Below are 20,995 nucleotides of genomic sequence, written 5' to 3' on the forward strand. Positions count from 1 at the left end.
CCTGCCTGAGGGGAGACAGCCGATCTCATACTTATTGGAGCTTATCTATTGATATGCAAATTTAGGATTTTTCTATTTTTATTTTTAGTTTTGTGGGTTTTGGTGGGTAAGTGAAAGGGTTGAATGGGGTGTGGGATGAGTTAAACTTGGGTTCCGATTCTAAGATCCAATTTAGGATTGGCAATTGTTGGACTGTGGGACTCTTATTTTGACCTCTCGCTACTTATAATTGAAACTTCTACTAAGCATTATGACATCATAATTATGAGAAGAAAATAATTAATATGCTGGTGATTTATTTGACAAATCTTAAGATATGCTCCGATGGTGATGATGATATGTCTCAGACGTTAAACTTGGATGAACTGATGCGTTGTGACTAATGAGTGCCTGATCCACGGGTTGATATTGGGAGTCTTTGATCGACTGAGTTGGTCGCTGAGGTCAGTCAAACCCTCGAAACGGGTTGTTGGCGTCGGAATGTCGATTGGCGTCGGAATGTCGATTGGCGTCTCTTGGTCTGGACGTCGATTGGTGGCTCGTCGTTGGGATGCTGGTTGACGACTCCAAGGTCGGAATGCTCGTGGCTCGAGGGTAACCGTTTTCCTACAATGATGACCTTCGTCGGGTGATTACCAATTTTGGCCCCATCGATGAGCAAGTCAGTAGTGGGTTGATTGGTTTTTTGCCTCCCCTTGAGTTGGATGTCGATTATGGGCTTTTATATTACTGTACAAGGGTTGATTGTACATGAGTTTAGCGTGACGGCCGATCCTTGAGGGGTGAGATGGAACATTTGTACGATCACCGTCGTAGGACGTGCCATGCGACACCGTCCTGAGCTTTTCAGGACGGGACGTACTAAACAACGCTTTGGTATGGATTCTGGCTTAGCGCATGGGGGTACTTCTCTTGCTGACTTGGCTGTAGCGTGGCGTAGCATTGATCGTAACGTGGCCTGGACCCAAAATATACATTATCAAAACCTATTACGAATTTTTCGATTGACTTATTTGTTTTTAGTTTTACATAATTTGGATAATATGGGTGGAATTTCGAATATTCAATAAAAATAAGTGTTATTATGTTGGTTTGGCAAGTGGCTTAACGTTAAATATACTTTGCGATTGCCGCATCTGTAGCGTTGGATCGATCATGTCCCATGCTTTAAGATGGGTGCGGTATGGGCTCCTTCGGGCCGGCCCAAATGATTTTTCGGCCCATTTCCATGTCCAATGTGCACCGAATCCATATGAAACGAAGACAAATCTAATTAATTCGAGATGCAATTGACTAAAAATTATCCATCGATGAGAGCAATCTTTCTTGATCATCCATCCGATCACATGAGATACTCGTGAAATAAATCTGAACCAAAGGAAATGAGGAGATTAATGAGAGTAATCAAACACAAGTTGAGTGTTCTAATTCTTTACCTAGAAATTCTAACTACTTAATCCACAAGTTGGCTAATTTTTCTAGGAAGAATATAGCAAATATTATTATTCTCTAATGTTGAGTATGAAGTGATGTTGAGTTAATCTACTGATCCCCTTTTTCCCCCCAAAAAAGAATAAAACAATGTTGCTTTTGTGTTCTTGGCTCTAATGAAATTTTAAAGACTTGTCTTGGAAGAAGTAAATTAACAGAAAAAGAAGCTACTAAAGAGAAGGGACATGAAGAATGAACCAATGGAGGAGACCACCCAAAAGGTGCATCACAGCATGAAACTTGAGATGCCTAACTTGTTTAGGTGGTCACATGAAAGCATGTTCTTATCTCTCCATCATTGCTTGCCTTCTTCCACGAGGAGAGATCTTCAAAGTTTAGTAGAGTGGGGTGGATGCTACTTGATATTGGTGGTGACAGGGAGAAGCTTCAAATGATCAAAAGAAACCCATTTATCAAATAATGCATACAAAGATGTGATTTGCACCGCCAAAGAAACCCACATTAAGTATGTTAATAAGTAATTGATGAAAATAATGTGTTGGATTTATTTTAATGAGGCTTTGGTAATCTAGAATGTTCGATAGTTCGTGTTGTGAAATTCTTTCGAGTGACACTGAACGTAATTTGATTGTCTTACGACTATGGCTCAAGCTTAGCTTACTCTAAAATACGAGATTTTATTAGGTATTAAGAGATAATTTAAATCATGTGTTAGAGTGGATCTATCGACCATATCCATGTATTTGTGGTAATATGTATTATGAATTGATCAACGATCGATAAGAAAAATCCTTATTTTCAATATATACGAAGAAGAATGTTAATTTTGAAGATTATTATAATGTGGTTTTTACCTTTTTCACGATCAAATATTGACCTTGTCAATCAAATCCAAGAAAGAAAGAAAGAAAGAGGAATATGGAGAAAAACAAGTGACTTTTTTTTTTTCGAGAAACAAGAATCAAACTGAAAATAAAAAAAATATTCAAAAGATTATGATTAATTTGAATAGGTTTCGGAAACCTAAGACTTTTGTTTTGACAACAACACAACAAAATCGAGCCAAAAGAGGTTTTGTCGAATGACATATGGAACGCGAAAGACTCCAAAAGCTTTGGGAGAGTCAAAAGTCTTAAGCCGCAAAGATTGACGTGAGAGCCGAAAGCACCGCACGCCACACCGTCCCTTTGATTCACGTCGACGAAAACACCACGACAAAAAGCATAAACATGAAAACGAAAACAAAATCCCAACACGCACTCTCGATCGTAACTCAAAACAGTTCCGATACCTTCCTCCTCTCTGCTCTTCTTCTCTTTGACTGACATCGTGGAGTCTTTCCTCACGAACGCTTTTGGATTGCTGCAACCAGAAAGCCGTGGCTTTCTGATCACATTAGAAGACTGCAGACGGTGGGTGTGTTCTTCTTTCCCCCACGTTAAAAGTGAGAGTTACATTTAATGGTCGACCAAACTCTTTCTTGCACTATTCTCGATCTAACTTGTCTTCCAACGAGATTGCATGCATGCATGCTTGCATTACTGTTCTGAGATGTATTGATCAGGATCTTACTGAGTCGAGATCAATGCCAATCTTAACCATTTCAATCATATTCAATGTCAGCCGTTTGCACAGTAGCACACCTCTTGGGGGATTTATCCATATTAACCCCACATTAGCACATCACTTAGGCTGAGTCATAGTTCAAGTTGGACTCGGGCCCCAACAAAGATGGACGATCAAAGTTAGCGGACCACGACCATCTAGATGGTTAGACCAAAGGTTATAGACTTGAGTTCGACCTCCGATTCAAAGGTTCGATAAGAGCTCTTTACCATAAAGATTTAAGTGAAGCAAGAAGTTGTTTGTGTGATTTTTGACATCGCATCTATGCTCGTATCATCTTGGATGACTTCATGATGATGTGAAGATGAAGATCAACCAACAATACAAGATATAAAGGAATTCATCGATGATGTAACATGCAAGGTGATTCTGCTTAACATACGTCGAGTCATCGTTGAGATCCCATACTTAGGATCAAGATGTTGTTTACTTTTGTCAAGCCCAAAAGCATCAATTCTAAAAGAATGAAAGAAAGTTTCTCACAGCTTTGATTGGTTTGATGAAAGACTTAACATATGTCGTGGCTTTTACTTTAGCATACAAGGAACTAAAATCTATCTCCAACATGAGAAAAGTGGAGAAGAAATCAAAAGAGAACAGTAAACTTGAAGCCCCAGTAAGAGAAAAGAAACCCTCGAGGAGAACCTCATTAGAATGACGCGTGTAGAGAACATGATGAGACGCAATGATACCCACCACAATGACAAATCAAAACAAAAGAAATCTCAAAGCAAGGAACACCAATCTCAACTTTTGAAGTGAGATGCGGCTCATACAGATCACATTAAATCGAAGCAATGGGTGACTGATCAATATCAGCACACCACTTGGTCGAGTCTTAGTCCGTGTAGGTATGGAGCCTAGCAAAGATGGACGACCAAGAACAAAAGGTGCATGGGTAGGAGACACGCGCAACTCCTTGCATGCTTAGGAGTTTCCTCGTCATCGGATCTCCAATAATGAGTGCTGATCGATCACATGAGGACTCCTTCAATCGCAGCCTAAGTGAGAACAAAGCCAACCTTCCTCAAGTCGTAAGTTCCACCCACGACTCCCTCTTCTACCTTCTATCCATCGTTGTAGCTCTACTCCTCCTCTACGAAGAGCAAGAGGAGAGAACAAAGAGAGAGAGGAAGAGATCAACCTCTTCTGTTCTATCTAACAAGAGTGCTATCTATCTATCTATCGGTTGAGAGATGAAGCAGAAAAGAAGCAGCAAAAGTATTCTGTTGTGATCCGTCCGTCCATGCTTAGAACTTGCAAGCATATGTGACTGCATGACTCTTTCGATTTAATTTCTTATTTTAAATATGCTAAATTCACAATAAAAGTAGAATAAATTTTGCTTTTCTAAATTATGTTTATTATAGAAAAGATGTAAACTTCTGCCGCAAGCAAAACTTTTCGTAACCCCATACGAATGCGGAATACAAATGGATAAGTTGTCATTTATGCTGAAACATAGTGTAGACTCAGAATCAATGGCAGCCTGGAGAGTCAATCTTGAGGTGAAGCTTCCCCTCCTATTGATGTTGCTGCTGCGCACTTGGGATGGATGACACAGCAAACACAAGAGGCTTAGGATAAGGCTCATGACAATGCATGATTCTAATTGAACTCTTCCGGGATAAGCACAAGGAGTCATCGCAATCTTTTGTATCTTTGACGCGGCACACTTGCCTCTCCCTCTCTCTCTCTCTCTTTATCACCGTCTCAAAGCCGTCATTTACATGGCTGGTGGCCGCTGATCTTTCTCCTTCTGGCCACTCTGAGGCCACGAGCTGGAAGCGGAAGAGCTCGTGAACTGCGATCGAGAAGATAAATCCTGAGTCTCTTGCGAAGAGCCAGACAAGGACGTCGACGTGATGGTGCTTCCGGCGTAGAGGCCGAGGGCCGCGTTGTGCAGGTCTGCGTCCCCGCTCTGGAGGAGCTGAGCGTACTGACGCAGGTCCGGATATGAAGTCGCCGGCGGTTGGGGTTGCCGTTCGGGTGCTGCTCGAGTCACCAGGAAGCCGAGGTCGGTGCGACCTTGGACTCTCTCGGGGAAGTTGAGCTTGGCTTTAGTGCCCTTGAACCTTAGGGCGGCCTCGTCGTAGGCCATGGCGGCGTCCTCGGCCCTGTCGAAGGTCCCCAGCCATACACGAGCGGCTTTCTTCGGGTCTCTAATCTCTGCTGCCCATTTCCCCCACGGCCTTTGCCTCACTCCCCTGTAGTGCCTTCTACCTACATATCTTGCATGCGTGTGTGTGAGAGAGAGGGAGCACATTACTTGCTACCACAAGAGACCGCAGACAGAAGCTACATGTACCTTGCTCTTCGGAAGCCTGTGTTCCGATCTCCATGGAACCTGGCCCTGATCCACAACTAGCATCCGGTTCCGCCACCAGCTCATCTCCTCCGGCACCGACGACCGGGGAGACAGAGCTGATCACGTGGGTGAGGGCAGACACCATGGCCGACGCTTCTTGGTCTACGCGAGCCGGGATACAGTGGGATGACAAGCCGCCCTCTTCTTCCTTCTCCTCTGGTGCCTCATCAGAACGAAGAGGCCGCTTCCCATGCCTTCGATCCACCTTCTAAGAGTCTATTATCCTCTCTCTCTCTCTCTCTCGCTCTCTCTCTCCTGCTGGTAGATGGCAAGATGAGGAAGAATAACAAGAAAAGGAAATAGATGAGCAGAAGAAGATATATATATGTATATATATGCTTGAAGGAGAAGATAACAGATAGAAGAAGGAAGGAAAAGGAGGACAGAAGAGAGTGGAAGGAGTGAGAGAGATTGTGATGAGAGGAGGCAATGTTAGGAGTGTTGGGTGGGTTGCTTTTATTGGCTGTGACGGCATTAAGTCCTACTCATATTTGATGCCTCCTCCCCTTTTAGACCATTAGACCAACCAAATTTTGTATGTGGAATGCGTGTGTTTGATTGATGTCAATCAACTCTCCCACACACACACACTCGGAGGGAAGCCAAAAATGTGACACACGCTTCATTGTAGTAACTACAAGCAATATGAAGGCTGACAATAACATAAGAGACACACTCCAGTAAGAACTTTTATTCATCATCACCTTCTCCCATATGTTCAAGAAGTCATAAATCATATATATAGCCATAAGGATTCCTAATCAAAATTGAATTTCTTGATAAGCTGTAATCATTGACAAGTAAAGAATTTGATCATAGGGATTCTAGAGATAACAATGCTTGAATCAGAAGGTGTGGAATTGTTTGGTTTGGTTTGTACATGCAAGTAATGAAATCAATAATAACATGGCACAGATATCTGTCCTTTTGGGATGAATCAAACATATTTTATCATCATTTGCTTTGTGCTTTTACCAAATGACAAAAACATGCATAGATGATATATTTATATACTTAAACCTTGTTTCTAACCACAATTAGATTGGCCTCTCTTACCGTACCTAATTAATTGTATCATGAAACTCTAGATTGATTTGGGTTTGTTCTTCTGGAGTCTTTGGCTTTCATATGTCTTCCTTTGCCTTCTCCATTCTAACCCCCACACATATTTCTCCAAGCTAAACCTTTTATCTTCCTTAATCTTTAACTATGATGTATGGCCAAACACTAGGGTAGTTTTGGAGTAACCCATTGGAACCAGAAAGAGAGTATATAGCCCATGGGTGACGTGCTTATTATGCCTTTGTGTGCCAAACTAGTTGGCTTTTGATATGGTAAGACTTGACCATTGATCCAACTCTTTAGCTTCATATCTTGAATCTTTGGTCAATTATGAGTTGTTTGGAACACAATCGTCAACAAGAGTATGATTGTTGATAACAGGAATTAGTCTTTTATTTCGTGGTCAGTAAAGAAGCGTAATACTATTGCTAATATGATACCTAAAAGCAACACAACACCTACCATCGCCATGGTCGACCAAGTTGTCGAGCTTCATTTAATGACTTGAATGTCTCAATGGTCCTCCAAAATTATGGCATCAAACAACATTCATTATGCACGATGTGAGAAATTTTTGGCATCAAACCACATGCAACACGCTAGCCCATCTCTGTCTTCATCATGTATGTTTCAGCATCTTAATCATTATTAGGTGTCATTGGACTCTCTCTCTCTCTCTCTCTCTCTCTCTCTCTCTCTCTCTCTCTCTCAAATACATGCTTAAAGTTGAAGGCAACATTTTGTTCAGATGACCTCTTGAAATCAGCGTTTTCTTGATCTCTGCCATATTCCAAGATGTGTTGTGCAACGATCTATCGTGAGTCCAAGTAGGTGGAAGACGAAGAAAGGAGACGAGCTTGCCTCCTGCATCGTAGTATATCCACCTCATGCTGCGTTGTTCTTCGTCAAACCCGTCTCTGTGCTTCAAGACTGCAGCCACTGTGGTGCCCTTGACTTCTGACCCCGCTTCAGTGGATTGGCACCGTCTTCCTAACTGGTAGGCCACCATCCATTGAATTCTGACATTCCTACTCCCACCTTGCGGTAGCCATGGCAGGTGGCCTGTGTCACTCCCACCACAGTTGTCGAAGGACGACGAAGAGCTATGCAAGCTAAATATATCTTTGGAGAGAAGAAGTAATGCGAGTCAAACCTTATCGGTCCGTTGCATGCAAGCGCCGACTCCATGCACGTAATAGTGGCCAAGGGTTTGAGGTTGCAGGTGTCAAGCTTATAGAATGCTGATCTCATGAATTGTATGATTGTTAACGGTAGATAGAATATAAAGATGAGTTTTAACGTAAGGATAAGATTGTCCATTTGCAACCTATCTTATCATAATTTAAATCACCAAATAAATTAATTACCATATAATCAATCATCTGAAAACATGAATGAGTCAGGTGAGCCAATTTTTATCTTGATTTGTCTGTCAGATGAGCAACCCATTTGCTATGTTTTACCATATATAAGCTAAGATATAATAAAAAATAACTATATATATATATATAAATATATAATATGACTATATGTTGGATTCATTAATAAAGTCTTGGGAAAATTTGTATGAATAAACGAATCAGGGATTGCTTGGTTGACATTGTACTACTATCATTTAGTAATCCATCTCGGACGCAACCTATGGGATATTTTTGACTAGTACATGTCAAACTACACCAATGATATTAGATTTTTGACTTTTCCTTTGAGAGAGAGAGAGAGAGAGAGAGAGTATGGATGAAGAACAGAAGAAAAGAAACAAAAGAATCAGAATCCACCACCGACCGACCATTTCCAAGTTAACAGTCAACATTTCAATGAGGGAGGTTCAAAATGATTGAGACTTCAGACCTTCCAAAAGTTGTTTGAAGTAAGCTTTTTGATTTGGTCCATTGTGACTTGCCCCGCATGCAAAGTTAGCATGCGACAATCATTTCCCATATAATATAATATTTATAGGCCTCCTATTGTCAACCCGAGAAGATGACTTCTTGACACTCGAGAATCAAGAAAGGGATAACTGATGTGTCCCGACAGCATCCTTTGAATCTTCACGAGGTATCAACTTTGCTAATATTGTCTGATTCTGACCACTTGAACAAAAAATAAAGGATTAAAAAAATTAAGATGTCTTATTCAAAAATCATGATCGGATTTTTATATATTCACGAAAACCAACCATGCCGGTGGCGCATATCTGAATCCCTTTCCCATATTATCAAGGGGGATTCGTGAATCTCCTTTATGTTGTATTTGCAATATAGAAACGTGCATATATCAAAGATATAAATATATCCACAAAGAGATGAAAAGAAAGAGCACGATAAGTATTGATATAAATATGTGTGACGATGTAACAAATTCGAAGAACTCGGAGAAACAAATACACCAATGGGTGGCTTAGAAAAGGAGAAAAATACGGAGAGGATATGTCAAAACCGCGAGAAAAAACCTATTTTCCTCTACCGAAATATCTGTACATTGTTCTTTTTACTCTTTGTGTATATCCAAAATCTTGGGGCTCTCCCAGCACCTTTCCCATTTTGACTCAGTAATTTTGATGAAATCCTGATGAAATAGTCCAAGAACTAGGTAATGCACTTCAAATAGCATCCAGGTGCAACCATAACACAGCATATTGCATATGTGATCACCAGACTATGGATATGGCCTCAAAGTCAATGCCCCTCCAATAGGTGGCATTGTTCTCACTCAAATCTTTTGTGGATCTGAAGGGGAAACCGCTGCATCACAAGAGGCTTCTCCATTTGCAGAGGTGGACTTATCTCCCTGATGGTTCTCTTCACTATTGTCCGCCCTCCATCTGCCTGACCTTGACTTGATATTAGTGCCCACAGGAAAGGGTTCCTGTACAAGCCAAAAAAAATAATGATAATGAGAATTCCAAGGAACTGCCATTATTAAATATCTGTTCATATTTCCTTTTTGTGCTGGTAAACAAATTGATTTGTTAGAATGTTCGCTGCCTGAGTTTATTTGAAAATGTTGCCGCTTGCCAGCATATAAGACCATTACAATATAAAGGCATCAAAATTTTTGCAAATAATTCAACAGAGGCTTTATCAAATTATTAAGAAAATTTCTCATACAAGTTCATGCGTTTTTGGCACTTGCTCAATTAGATTGGGTAGGAAGAAACGTACCTTCTTAACAAATTAGAAGGTTACAACATTATTAGGATGTATCTAATAGTCCAACAACTCTAATTTCAGAGTAGGTAGCTGTATTAGGTATGTCATGCTTAAACTTCAAAATAAAACTTAAATAAATACCATAACAAGTTCTCACGATTAAAGATGAGTAATATCATATAACATCATGGCATATGTTTTTCTTGTGTTTTCTGGAAATTTTAATTGTTTCTCATCGTTTCTTGTTGAAAACTTCTCCCTTTATGAATAATTATTGACATAGTCTTTTATATTTTCAGAAATTTCATTTACCAAAATTATTTATGCAAATACCAACAAGCAAGAAGGTTTCAGACAATTATTGAGACATAAACTTAACAGTGTTCATATAAATGTTACTGTCCACTCCCCCCAAAATTTCCAAAAAAAAGCAAAATCTTGGATCTGCCACTACTCAAAAACCAATAAGTAGTATGAAAGATAAAGTATGTCAATTCTGATACAGACAAAGAACACAGCAATAGAGGAGACTATTATCGACCAGATTCCGTTAATGATGCTAAATTTTTTCGACAGAACACAATAATGTACATTGCAGGATAAACCACAATCAACCAAGAGCATAATGCGAGAAAGAAATCCGAACCATGAAAAATGAAAAATGATGCTTCATACCTGATCCCCGGCATTAGGACCATCTGTATGGAAGAGGATAGGACGACAGCGTTTATCTTCATTCATCAGACTTGAGTTCTGGAAATGAGCAATCAGAGCTGCTTTCCCTTGGATTCTGGCATATGCAAGTGATGCTACTTTTTCACTGTTAAACTTCTCCCATTTCTTACCATTAAATGACTGCATAGGATACAATGTTTTAGCATTTCATACCTTCAATTGTGCAACATAACCAAACACAATGCTGATACAAGGAAGCAAGAGACATCACATAATCATCTAAATGCTTTTTTTCAGTTTACAATCTAAATAGCAGTAATAGTCACAACATGCTAAAAACTGAAGAAAGAAAGAACACTATTAATATGAAAGTAAAACATAATGTTAAAGATGTCAAGATCAACAAAGGATACTACTATTTGGTGGATAGCACCAGAGACAAAGCATTCAACCTAACTATTCAAAGGCTTAAGATTCATAAAGTACCAAACCTGGTAAAATGGAATGATATGCTGAGTATTGACCATGTTTATAAACGCATAGCCAACGTTGCATTTGTTCTGGAAAGTAGAGAACCACACATACCCAATGAGTAAATCAATAATGGATGCAGGTATGCCCATCAATAGCAAGTTACTGCAGTTACCTTAAAATCAATTGGCAAATAGATGAAGTCATAAGTTCCTCGATGATTTTCATCAATAGCAGCCAACAGCATCTTAGAGGTGTATCTATATAGACCAGGATAAAACAGTTTAATGGGAATGAATAACAAGCAGATAACTTACATCCATATAGCCAAAAAGGAGTGAAAATAAGAATTCAGCATACTTATTGGGAATGTTCTTTATCATAAGTGTCGTTCGAGAGTCTTCACCACGTATAATACGTTCAATATCAAGTTCATACTGCTTCTTGTTATCACTCTGAGTAGCATTTGTGTCATTTCTTCGGCTCCTGATCCGCTCAGTAGGACCATCAAATGAACCAGGCATGGGGAAGATTGGATTCCTTCCATGGTAAATCTGACCCCTTTGTTGAGGTGAAAGAATACCGACATGTGCAAGAGAAACAGAAGGGTCCATACAGTTTCCACCAACACGAGAAAATATGTTATGAGAAGTAAGTTCTAGCCAATGCAACTGAGAAGCTGCAGAAAGCCCCATGCTTCCGTGAGATCCAGGATGAAAAGCAGGCCGTTCAATGGAATCCCCACCATAGGTATGTCTCCTGCCCCAAAGTGACGGATTGACAGCAGGTGCCGAACCAACATGATGGTGTAAAGGAACAACCGTGTTTACCATATGAGATTGTCCTCTAGGAATTCCATGGATCTGAGATGGATTAGTAGGAATGTTGTTTATAAATGATGGTGGATTTGACCATGACATGGGGTTAGGGGTTTTATGGTGGAACACATTTGTATTATTCCATACATATTGATGTCCCTGAAGAGAGCAGATTCTATTTGCAGAACAAAATGCTGCAAGTAATAATATACATTAGGCAATAATCAAGAAAGCAATAAAGGGAAAGAGATCTTGAAAACCTATCTTTTTTATAATGATAAATGACTCACCAAAAGCCAACAAAATTAGCACTCAAAATTGATCAGAAACAGATGCAACATTGGTAACGAGAAGTTATTCTAACCAAATAAAAAGTGCAGAAAATGAAAATAATGGTTCATTGTCCATACCTTCATTGTGATCAGTAGCATGCCCATTGAAGCTAGCAGATCCTACTTTTTGTAGATGCCTCTTATCAATTCCTTCAACAGGTCTGGATATGACACCCGTACCCACGGCTGACATAGTACTTGAGTGGTAAGGAATGTCATTATTTACTTCATCGTGATAATCTGGAAGGGAGCGAGGATGAAAACCAGGCATATCTTGAAATTCAAAATTCATCTGGCCCAGTGAATGCGTGATGTCAGAATGGGCAGCTTGACTGTTACCAACTGATGCAACTCTTATAGGGGAAGGTAAATTCTGAGACATGCTAGATGAGATTCCATGTAATGTGGCCTCTATAATTGGGTTGAATGGTGCTTGAACCGCAGATTTTAGACCTTGGATAGCTCCATTTTCAAGACCTTTGGATGTGTTTACTCCAAGCGAGGACGGTCCTGAAAATTTGACATTTAGGTAAATTATGTAGGCCAGAAACATAACCTGACATGAGAAGCGACAACACATTTAGTCACGTATCATTTGAAAATCAAAGCCCAAATAATCATACCAAAGCACCCAGGGAGATAGTTATTTGGACTTTCCTGCCAGCATCCATGTAATTCTTCCTGCTTCAGCTCTGGAGATAACTGTTGCGTGAAGCTGTTGGCAAAGGAATTGCGTCACTATATATGATAGTCAAAATGCAAAATTAAACAACGGTGGTATTTAAAAGTTAATAGTTATGAGAGTAAGTGTAATTCCAGATGAAACACCTATAACTGATAATATAATAGTACTGTGCATGCCTGCATGGCATGCAATGTAGACTGCTAGTGACATTTCGATATCATAGTACCAGAAAATATCATTTCCTCAATTATTGAACTTATTTTCGTGTAAATAAAAAAAGGAAGCAGTAAGCAAGGGGCTTTTCTCAAACACCACAACACTACTTCCAACCCGAACCAATAGGACCAAATTTTCAGTTACCAGCCTACGGTTGAATAGGCTAAATGTTGTATACAAATTAGTAAAATACCATATGAAGATATTGATCTAAAGACTGTCTGCTCAAAAGAAGAACCAACAGAAGCTTTGTCTAGAAAGAAAATATAATCTGCTTAATACTGAATAAAAATGATAAGAAAAGTGAACTAGATTCTATTGTTATGCAAAACAAAACCATAATATTTTGCTAATGAAATATGTTGTACTAAAGATAAACTATCTGGCTTAAACTTGAACTTAAAATTTTCATTCCAAAATACAATAGTACACCCAAAAAAATTGCACGTTAAACTATATTCTCTTCCCGTGTAGCTGGCTACATATTAGTAGCCATGGGTACTAGCATTGACCCCATACACAAAGGAAGATTAGTTCACTATATGGGTCACAAGCCAAGTAATGCATATAAGTTCATGCACCTATCTATTCGAAAAGAAAGATAAATTGTAAATTAACTACAGACAATTGGACATAACATTAAGAATGTCCAAAAAGTTAATCTAGGGTGAGGTTTTAATGTCAAAATAGTCAATCTAAGGGGGCCATATGGAATTTATAACAATTTTAGTTGAAGTATTCATAAAAAAAATTAAGAACCCGAGATAACCAACAGAGAGAGTTCCATTTATTTGATTTAGTTTTATTTTTTTTCTACCAAACAATATGATACATGAAGCATCAAGACATGTTCTAAAATACTACCATGCCATTTCAATCTCAGTTCCTAGTTCACTCTGTTGTCAAAAATATTTTTCAACCATCACCAATAGACAAACACTTGCATCTGAGATGCAGTGCAACCATACAAGATCTCATTTTCATATCTGCCAATAGTAAATAAGAATATAGATGACCCATTGATAGTAGAAATGCACAGTATACCTGACTATATCAACTTCTATAAGTTCTATTACTCAGATAACAGAGCACAAGATCCTAGATAAGAAAGTTAATGCTGAAAAACGATCCCATATGATGAGTTTTTCAGTCTTTGTGGTTATTGTCTATCCAATTGTATTATTAACACAAAAGACAAGCATGGCCCAAAACTGAACATGCCAGTTGTTGAATTTCAGGTTCACTACAGTACAATTTTTGAACATAGATCCAACAAGGCATCATGACTATTGAACCATCCATTATCGTGAGAAAACTTTCTGTTCAACAAAAACTCACTCAACTGAGTACTGAGAGAGGCTATATTAATATGAATAGGTATGGCAGGAGCTCTATAAATATTAAGGGTGGTTGTAATAAAAAACAAAATTCGAAAGAGCCAACAACATTATTATTCATTAAATTAGTTCGTGAATGACCCTCCATTATGAAAGCTCAGCTGAATCCTAGAAATTAGTTAATGGGAAAATAAAGGAATGAAGAAATGGAGTGCCTGTTCAAAATTTTGATGCATTTAAATGTGTACAATTATACATACTAAGACATGAAAATGAAATAACAATACTATGTACCAAGCTTCCAACACTTCAAATTGATTTATCATACTTGGAACTAAAAAATTAAAGCTGAGTAGCTGACACAAAATTGTAAATGAAATCCAGAACAGTGACTACTTCAAAACTCACAAGATAAGAATATAGCTAAATAATCAATTTGACCAGCTATTTTTGTAACATATATAAGAATGATAGAACACCACAAGACAGATTAAAAGATAGCATTAAATTAAATAAAGAATAATGAACAACCAAAAATCCACTTAACTTTCCATATCATTTCCCAAAAAATCACCAACTAAATAGATATATACAGAGACAAAGCTGCTACAGGACATTATGAATATGGGAACAAAACTGAGTTTGCTTAGATAATACCCACCATCTTGCACCTCCAAGGTGGCTAAGCTCAAGCCTAATTTTCATGCCAGCAATATCACTCCCGTTTAAGGCATGAAGAGCAGCTTCAGCAGCTCTAACATCATAAAATTCTATGGATTTGTGATGACACTTATGTTGAGTGCTGCATATCTATCAAGGTCAAATTTGGGAATTAAAGACAATATTGACTTTATTATCATAATATAAAAATACTTAAACTCAAGTTTTAGTATAACAAGCTATACAATATTGAAGCAGAAAAAGTACATTACCTCTTTGATTTCACCATAAATTCCAAATATCTGATGGAGATCATCATTTGTAACAGAGGAATCCAGGTTGAATACCAAAAGCATACCCTGATTTACATCCTTCTCAGAAGGGTTGTCCTAATAATTTCAAGTGCATGTCATTACAAAATATTTGTAATCTGGAGGCATCGACACATACATCACAGGAAAAGACATGTTCAATACACAAAGATGGTACAGTAGAAGAATTTACATGCATGACAAGAATATATAATCAGTGTAAATGAGTAAGTAAATATACTAACATTCTTAGCAAGTGGATTGACAATGAGATGATGCCAGGGTGAAAGAGACCATCATGATAAGATTAGGCTTATCTCCATTTTTCCAGGATGAAGGTGAAGAAGTCAGTATCATTTACAACAATAAGTCTCTTCTTCACCCCCAAAGAAGAATCTGTTAGGAACAATATTGCTTCCACATGGCACCATTTATCAGTCTAGTTGTCCTATGGGTTATCTTATCAGCTAGGTCACTGGTTGCAGGTTAATGGTTACACAGAATAAAATGTTTTAAAGAAAACAATGTAGACATCAAAGTATGAGACTCCTAGCATTAGAAAGAAAGTTGGATAACCACCAGAATTCACAACCAAATGATTGAAAAGTTCCTTGTTGCAGATAAGTCAATGTCCCCTAGAACTCCAAAGCAACCTACCCTTCCTTCAAAAGATTCAAGTAATTTATAGGTCAAGCCAATAACATGACATTGGTGGGAGACCCAGATGATCAGTATAAAAGAGATGGCATGGACAAGCAAGATACGAAATTTCATGAAATAGACATTACTTCATGAAACCCACCAAGTTCCTTGAAAAAAAGATACTACGAAATTTCATGAAGTAGACAATAGCTGGTCATTCTCAACAACTTAACACTATGCTTTTAGCTACTTTGAAAATCATATGCAAGAATACAAAAACTTGGCCAAAAAAATGTCAATTCAACTGATGTCTGTAAGCAGGAAGAATACTCTTAAGCTAAACTTTCAATTTATATCCATGGCATTGTATCCTTGTATGATGCAAAGAATTCATTGGCGCTACGTCTATACCGGTTCAAATCTCAGTTCAAAGGCTCATTTTGCAGCATACACCAATCTTTCACAATAGAGGTATCAAAGACAATTGTAAAGACCCATTTCTATTTTCCACGATTTATTGGAGAATTCTTTTGTAGAAGAGGTGACACGTTATACAAACCCTGTTGGACAATTATGCAAATCATGTTACATCTCCTTTGTGGTACTAATGCCATTAAAAAAATTAAGGTTCTCAATATATCTGTGTTAACCACTTTAAATTAAATTTCAAGAGAACTTATTTTTAAAAAAATCAGGAGAAGAAATAAAAATTTCTAAAATGGCTGGAACAAAGGAGAAGATTACTTCTAGAACCTTTTATTGAACTGCAATGGCATTACACCAGTCAAAAAACAAGGAAAGAAGTTGCTACCTTTGGAATAGAGAAGTGGATATCCAATTTCCAACACCTCAACGGCTTGTTTTGGAGTGCTTGGATTGCATTTAGTGCTGCCCTTATATCATAGTAGGATATCATAACAAAACCACGATGCTTGCAAGCGGTATAGAGTGTCCGTATGTCCCCATATTGCTGAAGAAAGCAGGAGAAAGAAATCAGAAATTAAGAAATCTATGGACATTACTGAAACCATTCACTCTAAGAATGACCAAGTAAGAAGATCAAGTGGAACAAAAATAGCACCTCAAAAAGAGCTCTTAGTTCACCATCCTCGACATTGCTATTGATATTTCTAACAAAAAGAGTTCTAGAGGGATGTTCACCATATGGGTGTTCACTGGCAAATGGGCCATTTAGTTTGCCTTGTTGATAATTAGAAGCTCCTCCACCAGCAAATTCATATGTTTTATTCTCATTTATTTTATCATCAGTTTCTAGTTCCATACCACCACCACTGTAAAATATGTCATCATCAACATCAGTCTCATCATTGGGTTTACCAGTATATCCCTTATCGTAAGTAACACCAGATAGCAATTCGTCATCATCAGGAAGGAGGTTCCCAATAGTTTGAGCTTCGATGTCCTCCATTGATTCAAAGAACACTTCTTCACCAAAGTTCGAGTTAACTGAATGAACAGACTGAACAACATTTGATGACAATTTCACTGCCACGAAAGTTAATGAAATTAAACATAATCAATCCAAAAACATTAATATAACCTGTGACAAAGCTATATTCAACAAGTAATGCCTAAAACTTCACTCCAAAAACATATATTAAACAGAAAACAACAATTGCCTCAGAAGAACTTAGGCATCTCATAGCAGCATTATTTAAAATAGTACCAAAGTATAAAAAAGGGAAGGAGGAAAACACACATTTATTGTTGAATATATCTGATAAAGAACTAGAGAAAAGTCCATTCTCGAAATGTGACCCACTAAGATCCATTATGTTCCCTTCACTGAACAAAGAAGATTGTAGAGCCAATGGATCAGATCGGGATTCAGAAACATGATCAGCAACTCTTGAAATAGTAGACATGCTGGTCATCCTCTGTGGCTCCAGTATATGATGGTCAAAACTTGATTTAGTCTTCTTGTCCTTAAGAACATAAGACTCCGAAAACTCTATGCTTTCCACAGGGCTTAATCCAATCTTATGAAGCTCATCAAGTATAGATGAGACAGACTTGCTCCCTGCCATTATTTGCCTTCCCTCTGCAGATCATGAATTGGAATACATAATACAGTTGTGCTCTAGATCAAAAGCGGAAACAAATAAATTGCCAGATTAAGAGAAATAACATTTTTAAAAAAATAATTAAGATACAGACAATACACCCAGGATTAATTAGATTGCGACTCAAAGTTGAGAAATTATATGCACACACCCATGATAAAATGCTCTTTATCCAATCTGAATGATCTAGCAAATACACTAAGAGTGATGGCTTGGCTTACAGTATAATCAACTTGGACCCTCTAAAAGCTCAGATAAATGGAGATCCCCCAAATGTCCATGCTAAATGTTGGAAATGGATTGCTCCCAGGAAATACTGGAAGTGCCAAGAAAAGAAAAACAATAAAAAAAAACAGAAGCATCCTAAAATGAACATAGATAGGCAGAATGAACTCTAAAAACTTTTCTTTTAGAAAAAATATCTTAAAAGTTAAGTATGAGTGGAAAAAGTTTCAAAACACTGTAAGTTGGTAAAGCACAAAATAAACTAACATGACAGACTAAATGCTCCAGCCCCATTTCACCTGATAATTAAGAAGATACAAGCAATATTTGGAGCTCCCTAGATGACTATCAGATGAAAACCAAAGTTTCTCCAATCTGAAAAAAAAAAAAGGGAAAACATGCAGTTCACATTAAAAAAGAGACCCAACTCTCAGTAATGTGATACTGTTCACCACTATGATCATAAACAAAGTAAGGCTTCTGAAATCCAACTTGTCTCTGCAAACATCTAATTCATTTCACTGAGGAAGTTCTTGCAAACTAGATAACAGAAAGGAGTAAAAAGAAAAAAACAGAAAAAGTTTTTGATGTGAAGTCGTGGTGCCCCACAAACATTGCTTTTCAGAAAATTCACCAATAGAAATGATTCCATGAATTAAACAACAAAAGAGAAAATATAAACAGCATAAAAATTATTTCATAATATATTCAGGCGTGTTAGTGCTCTTGGATCTAGGTGAATTTCTTAATCTGCGCAAGAGAATCAATTAAAGCCTGTAGTTAGGCAATTATTACCAAGGAGGCCTCGACCTAGTGGTTGGATATCCTTTTCATTTTTGAGACGTTCTAGATTTGATTAGTTGTGGAGGTGGTACCCAATTACATGACCAGGGTAGTTATTAGGAGGGGCTCATCATTCTCTGTAATTCTCAGGAAAAGAAGAAATATTAAAGGCAACTGTTACCTCAGTAACAAAGTGCAGCTCCTCGGATAAAAATGGAGATGCCTCGGAGTGCAGATTGAATGGAGCTTGCAGCCCTTGTTTCATCATTTTAGTAGGATATCTGCAGCTCCAAAATCAAAGACACGACCAAAATTCATATTTAGAACCCCAGACTTTCCTCACATGGCCATTCCTTCTTCCCCCATGGTCTGCTTGAATTCCCCGGAGAAATGGTTGATCTCTAATGATACAAAAAGGAAACAAATAAAGAAATTAGGTTGCAGCTCAAATTGCTCCTTTCTTCGCCTCAAGCAATTGTCGACGTGCTCAATATTTAAATTAAAGGGAAAACCCTTTTGGCGCTGAAACCTAAAGTTCCACAAAAAAGGTCGAGTTAAATCGTCGCAGCAACCGAATGCCAACAACTAATGGGGCGAAGAGAAACTAGGGAAACAGCTAAATCCAACAACTAAAGTATTCTAGCAATTGCATTTCCGGCCTCAAGATTTGAGCTCTCGACACCAATTCGAAGCAGATCAAAGAAATCCAGAAAATAAAGGAAAGCACAAGATAGAAGGAGGTCCCTCTCACCGGATCGCCCGCTTCCTCCGCTCACCAAGAATCGCCGCAGACAGCACGGGGCAAGGGTGGTGGAGCGGAGAAGAATTTATATAAAAGCGATCCACAGGGGGCAGGGGAGAGATAGGGGAATAGATTACGCCATAAGACAAGGCGGTGGCAGCCAGGGGGAATCCCACAAGGGATCACCTCGGCATCCGTGCCGTGCGCGAGCGTCTACCTCTCCCCCTCCTCTCTCTCTCTCTCTCTCCTTTTCCCCTCCAATGCAAGCAAGACCGCCACGCCCCGCCCTCCCGCCTGCCCGCCGCAACCGAATAAAATATTATACCCTCCCTCTCGCTTCTTTTCCCTTTCTTGGCCCGAATTCGAATGATTCTAAGCGTACGCCTCGGATGGCGTTCGGCCGCCGGTATCTCTCGCGGATTCCGGCGGTCGGACGCCGGAATCTATGGCGATCTGCTGTTCACTCCGGCCGGCGAGGGGATGCGAGCAGAAGAGTTAGGATAATTGAGAGAGAGAGAGAGGAATAATTCTCGGTATTTAAGGCTTTAGAGAGAGAGAGAGAGACGGAGATTAAGGGGTAAACGGCGGCAATGAAACAGAGGAGACGGAGATGGCGACGGCGCGTCGTTATCGTCGTGACGGCGTCTCACTCGGTCACGGGTCGGATCGGATCGACAAATCCGGCGCCCGGAAAGGCCGCCAGCTCGAACCACTAATGCTTTGAAGTTACCCTTTTACTCCCCATCGACACCGCTCTCTAACGTTCGCCTTAAAGAAATTATCGAGGGTATTTAAGTCAATCCGTGAAAGAGACGTTCCTTTAACGGGTCCCACTTGCCACACTATCTTCCTACGTGGCACATTTCTGTGGGCTTGAAGAGACCGTATCCTGCCTCCGCAGCAACAGCTAATGATCGGCTCTCTCGAAACGTATCGATGCGCCAACAGACTTCTAATTGGTTAACGCACTAAATAAATGCAGCAAGCCTTAGAACATGCAACAGCTAAACCGTCCGTTCTCGAATAGCGTACATCAATGGGTCCCACATCCCTACCATTCACGACACGTCACGTTGAGTTCGAACTTTTTGGCTGTGGGAGACGGAACGGTGGATCACGAGAAGGTAGCGTGTGCGTGCGGCACACGGAGGCGACAGGTGCGTTGCGGCCGGCAGATGGGATGGTGTAGGGATGAGGCACATCACAAAAGGGCCGAGTGCCCTCACCGTGACCGTCGGGTCGGGATCGGAGGGTCCACATCAATCTTCATCCTATCTTACGGTGGTGTAGCGGCGCACACTGGATCCGGGATGCCTTAAATTGCTTGCTTGATGAGAAGCAGCACTATGTTTTG

At 39.2% G+C, this 20,995-nt stretch overlaps 2 protein-coding genes across 7 annotated transcripts; both read right to left on the bottom strand.

Moving 5' to 3' along the window:
• Positions 1–4,662: 4,662 nt before the first annotated feature.
• Positions 4,663–5,858, bottom strand: LOC103976772 (ethylene-responsive transcription factor ERF113). Its single transcript, XM_009392097.3, has 2 exons — positions 5,387–5,858; positions 4,663–5,301 (listed from the first exon to the last, which is right to left on the bottom strand). Exons 1-2 carry the CDS (start codon positions 5,529–5,531, stop codon positions 4,805–4,807), a joined length of 642 nt encoding a protein of 213 aa, XP_009390372.2. The 5' UTR covers positions 5,532–5,858; the 3' UTR covers positions 4,663–4,804.
• A 2,956-nt stretch (positions 5,859–8,814) lies between these two features.
• On the bottom strand, positions 8,815–20,141 carry LOC135631717 (protein MEI2-like 4). 6 transcript variants are annotated; one of them, XM_065139506.1, is made up of 16 exons: positions 19,651–20,141; positions 19,081–19,428; positions 18,416–18,491; positions 18,113–18,207; positions 17,528–17,869; positions 16,889–17,313; positions 16,619–16,777; positions 15,127–15,243; positions 14,856–15,004; positions 12,580–12,671; positions 12,035–12,466; positions 11,167–11,818; positions 10,982–11,066; positions 10,827–10,895; positions 10,336–10,515; positions 8,815–9,376 (listed from the first exon to the last, which is right to left on the bottom strand). In XM_065139506.1, the coding sequence occupies exons 5-16, from the start codon at positions 17,853–17,855 to the stop codon at positions 9,221–9,223; spliced, it is 2,844 nt and encodes a 947-aa protein (XP_064995578.1). In that variant the 5' UTR covers positions 17,856–17,869; positions 18,113–18,207; positions 18,416–18,491; positions 19,081–19,428; positions 19,651–20,141; the 3' UTR covers positions 8,815–9,220. The 6 variants fall into 6 exon arrangements, with proteins under 6 accessions (XP_064995578.1, XP_064995579.1, XP_064995580.1 ...); XM_065139507.1 differs by lacking the exon at positions 18,416–18,491; XM_065139508.1 differs by lacking the exons at positions 18,113–18,207; positions 18,416–18,491 and having other exon boundaries at positions 19,081–19,300.
• Between the last annotated feature and the right edge of the window lie 854 nt (positions 20,142–20,995).

This window comes from Musa acuminata, chromosome BXJ3-2 (genome assembly GCF_036884655.1).
Source record: "Musa acuminata AAA Group cultivar baxijiao chromosome BXJ3-2, Cavendish_Baxijiao_AAA, whole genome shotgun sequence".
NCBI classification, from domain to species: Eukaryota; Viridiplantae; Streptophyta; class Magnoliopsida; order Zingiberales; family Musaceae; genus Musa; species Musa acuminata.